Here is an 8,952-nt window from a genome sequence, read left to right on the forward strand (position 1 = left end):
GTGATTTCTCACTTTCTGTCTCTAATGTCTCTCTCTGTCTGGCGAGCGCACGCGCCCTATAGTGAAAAAATCTCTCAAAAAAAAAGAAAAAAAAAATTGTACTATTTTTTCTTCTTTTTAATTTGCTAAAGGGCATGTGCACTAGCCAGAAAGAAGCAGAGAGAGAGAGAAAAGGGGGAAGTAAGAAACCACCCCCCATGAAGGATGGTCACACCACAGTCTCTTCTCTATTTCTATGGTCTCTTTAAGGATTTGGGGCTTGCATGTACATGTGCCTTGTGTCTTTTTCTTTTTCTTTTCTTTGAGAGAGATCTTTGGTATAGGGCGCATGTGCTCTCCAGAGAGACAGAGACAGAAGGTGAGAAATCACCCCCCGGGGGGATGGCCACGACACAATCCCTTCTCCTCTGTTTTACTCTCAGAATCTTGGGTATGCACACAGACATGCCTGGCATGAGTTTGAAGCCTTCAGGTCCAGAACTTGAACTGCGGTTGGCCATGTGGGAGTTTAGAGACGTAACCACTATGTCATCTGCTGGCCCTATCCCTGTGTGTTATTCAAGCCACCAGATCCAGGACTCGAACTGTGCGGTAGTCCATGTGGGATCTAGGTACCTCAACCACCAGCTGGCGCCAAGTCATATTTTTAAATGAGTACAGCTTCTTGTATATAATTATACCTCAATAAAGCTGATTACATAAAAATTAACAGTGAGATACACTTTCGTTCTTATCATATTGGCAAACACATTAAAATCTGGCCAAGTCCAGTGTTGGTGAGGATAGAAGGAAAGGGAAACTCTTCCATGTTTTTCATGGAAGTAACTATTGGTACACCAGTGTGGAGAAATTCAGCGGAATAATTTGGCAGTTTCCAGTAAACTGAAGATGTACCGCTGTGATCTAGCAGTTCCATTCCTAAGTATGGACCGCAGCCACGTGTGTGTAGCAGGGACACTGACTGTGCCTTACACTGATGGCAAATAACCAGAAAGCTCTCAAGGTAGGTCAACAGGACAATAGATCGGTATCTGGTATCATTTACACGAGCGAACTAGACTGCCGAACCTCAGCATGGGTGGACCTAAAAATATAATGCTGAGGGCCAAAAGCAAGCTAGAGAAGGAGCCATATAGGATACCATTTTTGTCAATGAAAACCACCTAAAATGGCACTAGATCTTACTCAGAGATACATGCAGATGGGTATGTGTGCAAGAATATAAAAAATGGACTAGGATAAACCTCAGACTCGTGATGGTGAATGCCTGCCTAGGGGAAAAGAAGGACAAGAATGGGGTAGGTGAGTCTCGATGAAAGAGAGTCCAGCTTTACTAGTAACGTCATGTTTCTTTTCTTTCCTTTTAAAATTTGTTTAGGCTTTTGTTATAGGGCATGTGAACTCGCCAGAGAAAGAGAAAGAAAAAGAAATCACCTCCTTCGAGGGATGGCCACGCTGCAATTCCTTCTCCATTCTACTCTTGGGGTTCTAGGCGTGTACACACATGCCCAGTGTGATTTTCAAGATGCCAGGTCTGGGACTCAAACTGTGGTTAGCCATGTGGGAGCCTAGTACCTTAACCACTGCTCCACCTGCTGGCCCCCATCATATTTCTTTTTTAAAAGTTAGGATGAAGTCCAGCAGATGGTGTGGTGGTTAAGGGCATTATACTCCCACATGGCTGACCAGGGTTTGGGTCCTGGGCCCGGTGGCTTGCTCTCTCTCTCTCTTTTACTCTGTCCCTCTCTAGTCAAATTAAAATAAACAAATTGAGTTAAATAAAATAATTCTTTAAAAAAATGGGACCAGGAGTTAGCATAATGGCTATGTCGCTGGACTCCCACGTAGTCGACCACGGTTCACGTCCTGGACCCAGTGGCTTAAAACTCACGCCGGGCACGTATGCGTGCGTGCCCAAGATCCCAAGAGAAGAATGGAGGAGAAGGGATTGCGGCGTGGCCATCCCCCCTGGGGGGCGGTTTCTCACTTTCCGTCTCTCTGTCTTTCTCTGTCTGTCTGGTGAGTGCACACACCCTAAAGCAAAAACCTCTCCAAAAAAAAAAATAATAATCTTAAATAAAGATAAAAAAAGAGTGTTGGTGGGGCCAGTAGGTGGTGTGGTGTTTAAGGTGCTAGACTCCCACGTGGCCAACCACGATTCAAGTTCCAGACTCGGAGACTTGAAACTCATACCAGGCGCATGTGTGTGTGTCCAAAACCCCAAAAGGAAAATGAAGGAGAGAGAATGTGGCATGACCTTTGGGGGGGGGTTGGGGCGGTGATTTCTCCCTTTCTGTCTGTCTCTCTCTCTGGCAAGAACATGCACTTTATAGCGAAAATCTCTCTCTCTCTCTTTTATTTGTTTCTTTTTTTGAAAAGGTTTTTTGTTCTTTGTTTTTGTTTTTGCTTTTGTTTTTTTGCTATAGGGCACGTGTGCTCTCCAGAAGACCAGAGAGAGACAGAGAGAAAGAAAGCAAGAAATCACCCCCTGGGGGGACGGCCATGCCGCAATCCCTTCTCCTCCATTCTCCTCTCGGGATCTTGGGCATGCATGCACATGCACCCAGCGTGAGTTTAAGCCACCGAGTCCGAGACTCGAACTGTGGTCAAGTACATGGGAGTCCAACAACATAGCCATTATGCTAACTGCTGGTCCCTCTCTCTCTCTTTTTTTAAAGAATTATCTATTTATTTAATTCCATTCGTTATTATTATTATTATTTTTTAATTTGACCAGACAGAGAGAGAGAGAAAGGGAAAGCGAGAAAGCAAGCCACCAGGTCTGGGCCTCAAACCACAGCTGGCCACGTGGGAATCCAATGCCTTTAACCACCACGTCATCTGCTGGCCCGACAAAAATCTCTTTAAAAAAATGTGTTTGTGTAGGGCCAGCCCTTGACCTGGTGGTTAAAGTAGCCAGATCCCACATGGTGAACTGTTCAGTTTGCGTCTGGGACCTGGCAGCTTGAGAAATACACCAGATGCATCATAGGTGTACATACCCAAAATCCTGAAAGGAGGGAGAGATGGATGAGAAAGGATTGGGGGCTGACCATTCCCCATGGGGAATGCTTTCTTCTTTCCCTCCCTCTTTCTCTGTTTCTCCCGGGTGAGTGCATCTGCTCTCTAGCAATTTTTTTTCTTTTTTAGAGAGAGATTTTTGCTATAGGGCATGTGTGCTCACCAGAGAGACAGAAAGTGATAAATCACCCCCTAGGAAATTGCCATGCCACAATCCCTTTTTCTCCATTCTCCTCTCAGAATCTTGCTTGGTCACACACACACACACACACACACCCACACACACACACTCAGTATGAATTTTTTAAGCTTCTGGGTCCGAGACTCAAATTATGGTTGACTATGTGGGAGTCCAGTGACATAACTATTATGCCATCTGCTGGCCCCATCTCTAGCAAAAATTTTTTTAAAAGTGTAAGTATCTATACTTTTTATGCATGTTCAAATATATATGTTTTGTATATATACATATATGTGTATATATTATACATGTGTCTATATAGTAGAATAACAAACTATGCATATTATATATACATGTATGTATATATATATTAGACCATAAATAGTTTGTGTGTGTATATAATTTTTTATATGAATAGCTTTCTACTCTACATCTTGTTTTAGGACTTGGTATTTCTCACTCAGATATCATGGGCATTTTTTCACTTAAGTGATAGTAATCTATATTATCCCTTTAAAAATCCTGTGGTATATCATTGTATTAATGTATGGTAATTTATTTAACTCATATCACTGACGGACTTTTAAAGTTTCTTCTTTCTTTGGCTATTATTAACAACACACTGAAATAAACGTCTTTTGACATATATTGCATAGTATTGTAATTATTTCCTTGGGATAGATTCTTAGATGCAAAATAGTGTCAAAGCAAAACATTCAACATTAGAATCAATACGACCACATTTTTCTTTTGAGAAGACTGCCTAATAGAATTTTCTTCGGTGGTGGAAATACTCTACATTTCCTTGTCCAATACTATAGCCACACAGGTGGCTACTGACCACTTGAAACGGGGCTAAGGACAACTGAAGAATGGAATTTTCCTCTTTCCTTCCGTGCTTTTTTTCCTTCTTTTCCTTTCCTTCTTCCTTTCTTTCTTCTTTTCTCTTGTTCTCTCTTTTTTAAAAAAATACTTATTTAATTTTACTTATATTATTATTATTTTTAATTGGACCAGAGAGAGGCAGAGAGAGAGAGAGGGAAAGTGAGACAGCAAGCTGCCAGGTCTGGGACTTGAACCGTGCTCAGCCATGTGGGAGTCCAGCGCCTCAACCACCATGCCACCTGCTGGCCCTGCTCTCTCTCTTTTTTTCTTTTAGAATTATTCGATTTAACTTTATTTAATTTTTTGGAGAGGTTTTTGCTATATGGCACGTGTGCTCACCAGAAGGACAGAGAGAGACAGAGACACAGAAGCAAGAAATCACCCCCCAAAGGGGAGAGCCACGCCACAATCCTTTCTCCGCCATTCTCCTCTCGGGATATTGAGCACGCACGCATGTGCTCCCGGTGTGAGTTTAAGCCACTGGGTCCAGGACTCGAATCACAGTCGAATACATGGGAGTCCAGCAACATAGCTATTATGCCAACTGCTAGTCCCCATTTTATTTATTTATTTATTTTAATTTGACCAGAGAGGGACAGACTAAGAGGGAGAGAGAAAGTGAGAAAGCAAGCTGCCAGGTTCAAGACTTGAACTGCAGTTGACCATGTGGGAGGCTAGCACCCCTAACCACCACGTCACCTGCTGGTCCCTCTCTTTCTTTTTTCATTTCCAGAAAGCCATGTGCTCTCTTACGACAGACAGAAAGAGACAGCACTCCCCAATGGGGCATGCTTATACCACAATCCTGTCTCCATTTCTCCATCTTGTTGGGATTTTAGGCCAACATGCACATGTGCCTGGAACATTTTTCAAACTTCTGCAACTGGACCAAAATCACAGTCAACCATGCGAGTTCTGGCTCCCTTAACCACTAGGCCATGGGGCTGACTCAGGAATGAGATTTTTAAGGTAATCTAATGTTATTGAAATGGTTACATGTGGCTAGTGGCTACTGCAGGTCTGGGTTTAGAGCATGGGTATTATTACGCTCTTGCCAATTATGAAGGAAAGTGCTCCTTCCCCCCACTTCTTAGCATGTTAGTGCTCCAGCTGTGCTTCAGAGTTCCATAGAGGGGGAGTAGAATGTGGGAGAGAATGCTCTGAGGCCCCCACACCTGCTTCTGTTTTATTTTAGTTTTTTTTTCTTTATTAATGATAGAGTGCATGCACATGCATGTGGGAGCGAGAGGGAGAGACAGAGAGATAAGTACTCTACACATTGTCTGATCACGCCACAGTCCCCTCCCTCCAGTCCTCCGGCCTGTTGGATCGTGGGCACTTGTGCATGTATCCGGTGTATGTTTCATGCTGATTGGGCCTGGGGATTCGAACTTCGGTTGCTATGTGAGATCTGGCTTCTCTGGTACAGCACTTTACTAGAGCTGCTCTGTTTATATCTGTTTTATTTGTTTGGCTTCCATAACTGATTTGCTTCAGAAATAATCTGAGAAGTCCTAAGTAAGGCCTTTCGAAACCCTGTTCCAGCTCAGGAGCCCAATCTGACTAAAGGGGTTATGGGATGACCACGTACGGGAGATCAAGAATTCTGTCGGACCGTCCGAAAAGTCACGATGTATTTTTTCTGTTTTTCTATGCAAAAATGTGTCATGACTTTCCCAAAGACCCAATAGAGTATTAGAATGTTTTGATGTTAGAGCAAGTACGTGTAAAACCCCTGCAAAGTTGTAAACTGCGTATCTGTTTGCATTTCGGCTTCAGTGAAGGTGACGAGAAGTGACCTGCTGCCTGTGAGCATCTCAAGAACCCTCTCTTTCTGTTCCAGGGTAAAGGCCCCAAAGCTGTCATCAATATCAAGGACTTGAATGCCAGCTTCCAGACAGAGAAGATAGGGCACCCCCACGGGCTGCAGATCACCTACAGGACAGAGGGCCACACCCGGAACCTGTTTGTGTACCATGAGAATGGGAAGGTGAGATGACCGAGGATGCCTCTCGGCCCCAGCCCGGCACCCCAGGCTTGCAGGACTGCTCACCACCTCGCTCGCTCACTGGGCGACAGGCTCAGCTGCCTCTCGAGGTCTGACACTGCTGTTTGCTTTAATCTGTTGTCACTTCCCCGTCTGAGTGAGACAGGGAGAAGATCCTGGCGGGTACCCAGCCATGGGGGTTGTTAACAGAAGCAGTTATGCCCAGAGATGGCAAGTCCGGGTTGGACAAAGACTTCGAATTTAGGAGGAGGGATGGATCAATGTTCAGCCTAGGGCCTTGCTTCTCGACATGTGGTTCTAGACCAACAGCATCGCACCACCTGGGAGCTTGTTAGGAGTAAGAGTCTCAGGACCACCCTGGACCTATTGAATTAGAAACTTTTTTTTTTTTTTAAAGAGATTTTTGCTATAGGGCATGTGTGCTAGAGAGACAGAGAGAGACAGAAACTGAGAAATCACACGCACAACCCCCCAGGGAGGATGGCCATGTCACAATCCCTTCTCTTCCATTCTCCTCTCAGAATTTTGGGCAGGCACGTACATGCACCTAGTGTGAGTTTTAAGGCACCAGGTCTGGGACTCAAACTGTGGTCAACTACATGGGAGTCCAGTGATGTGACCATTACGCCATCTGCTGGTCCCAGAAACTGCATTTGCATAGGATCCCTGGGTGATCCTTGCAAACATTTAAGTTTGAAAAACATTATTTAATGATCCAGGAAATGAGCCATCAGAGAAGAGCAGACTGATCATACAGGTCCAAGAAAATAATCTGGGTCACCTCCTGTGACTGGGCAGGGGACAGAAATGCTAAGAGGGGACAGAGATGGAATGAAGATGGACACTGACATTCTATAAGCATCTGTTAACTGTGCTGGATTGCTTCTTGTGAGTGCTGTGCATAGGTTAAAAAATAAATTTCTAAGGGTTGGCAGGTGGTGTGGTGGTTAAGGGTGCTGGACTTCCAAATGGCAGACCATAGTTCGTGTCTTGGACCTGGTGGTTTGTTTTCTCACTACCCTTCCCTCTTTCTCTCCCTCTGCCACCTCCGGTCAAATTAAAATAAATAAAGAGAAAAAAAATGATTCTTTAAAAAAATTTCTAGAAGGCATGAGTCTCACTGGGGAGAAAGACAGAGAGAGAGAAAGTGAAGTGAGACACCCCTCATGGGGGAATGATCACACAGCAATTCCTTCTCCACTTCTCCCTCCTTTCAGGATTTTGGGCATGTATGCACACATACCCAGTGGTTTTATTTTTTTTTTTAAGAATTATTTAACTTTATTTATTTATTTATTTATTTATTTATTTATTTATTTATTTATTTAAATTTGACCAGAAAGTGACAAGTGAGAGAGAGAGAGAGCGAGAGAGAGAGCAAGCAAGCCACCTGGTCCAGGACTCGAACCACGGTTGGTCATATGGAAGTCCAGCACCCTTAACCACCTGCCAGCCCGTATCCAGTGTGTTTTTAAGCCACTGGGTCTGGGACTAGAACTGTGCAGTCCGCCCTGAGGGTTCTGACTGCCTTAACCACCACACCACTGGCTGGCCCCACATACACTTCTTAATCCTCAAAACAGTGCTAGAAATGTTTCATCCCCGTGTTACTGAGGCTCGGACATGTGAAGTAACTTGTTCAGGGTCACACAGACAGTGGTTCCAGAGCCCTGCACCTGCTTTGCCAACCTTTGTGCCTCTCCTGCAGGGAGAATCCTTGGGGGCAGGAGCCAGGAACCAGACGCAGGGCCAGGACCTTCCCAAGAGGCCTTAGCATGGGGGAGTGGCCACGAGTCACTTTCAGGAGAACTCGTGCATTCTCCAGCATCTAGGCAGAGTTCCTGGTGCCGTGGGCAGAAGAGTGTCAGGGGATTGGAGCCCTGGTGCCCTCACTGTGTTCCTGGGCAGGTCTCTTCCTTCCCGAGTCTATTTGTTGGTTTGTGGATTATAATACCTACCTCTCAGAGGGGTTTCAAGGTCTGAGTGACAATGACTTATGAATGTAAAAATATTTTATAATGGTACATTAGTCATTGCCATTATTTGCTTGTGATTGTAGCTGATATAAAAGGTAAAGTCTCATGACTAATTTCACATCTGTATTATTCATTTATAAATTCACTTTTTTTCGAGAGAGATTTTTGCTATAGGGCCCGTTGTGCTCACCAGACAGACAGAGACACAGAAAGTGAGAAATCACCCCCACAGGGGGGATGGCTACACTACAATCCCTTCTCCTCTATTCTCCTCTTGGGATTTTGGGCACACACGCATACATACCTGACATGAGTTTCGAGGTGCCAGGTCTGGGACTTGAACTGTGGTTGGCCATGTGGGAGTCCAGCAACGCAACCATCACTCCATTTGCTGGTCCCCTGTAAATTCACTCTTTCAACAAATCCTTGCTGAGCCCCCACAAGTGTGAAGTACCACGCTAGGTTCTAGGTAGGCTGTGGTAGGGAGTGGGGCAGAGCTGTGGGCCCCAAGGATCTCACAACCCAGGGAGGGAGACAGACAGGGAAACAGGTACTGATGATGCCATGGGGCACGTGGTCATGCTGGGGACACACAGAAGACATGTGGCCTAGTGGGAGTCAAACAGCTTTCCAGAAGGAGTTTCTTTTTAAGAACTGTGTGAATATACTAAGAAGAATACTTGAACCAGCCTAAAGGGGCAAGGATGGGAAAAGTACAGTGGTTTTTATTTCAAGAGCAAGGAATGTATCTGGGCTCCTTGAGAGATTAGGATCAGGAACTCTGTGTGTGTGTGTCTGTGTGTGTGTGTGTGTGTGTGTGTGTGAGAGAGAGAGAGAGAGAGAGAGAGAGAGAGAGAGGGAGAGAGAGAGAGAGAGAAGTT

The 8,952-nt window shown here is 44.8% G+C and overlaps 1 protein-coding gene across 1 annotated transcript in view; it reads left to right on the forward strand.

The window, feature by feature from the left end:
* Positions 1-8,952, forward strand: part of ADAP2 (ArfGAP with dual PH domains 2) — a gene marked incomplete at its 5' end in the record, with an annotated part of 34,521 nt that overhangs the window by 8,715 nt on the left and 16,854 nt on the right. The window contains one exon of the mRNA XM_006154362.3: positions 5,931-6,077. Within this exon, the coding sequence (XP_006154424.2) occupies positions 5,931-6,077 (147 nt within the window). The remainder of the gene's footprint in view (positions 1-5,930; positions 6,078-8,952) is intronic.

This window comes from Tupaia chinensis, unplaced genomic scaffold (genome assembly GCF_000334495.1).
Source record: "Tupaia chinensis unplaced genomic scaffold, TupChi_1.0 Scaffold000407_1, whole genome shotgun sequence".
Classification (NCBI taxonomy): domain Eukaryota; kingdom Metazoa; phylum Chordata; class Mammalia; order Scandentia; family Tupaiidae; genus Tupaia; species Tupaia belangeri.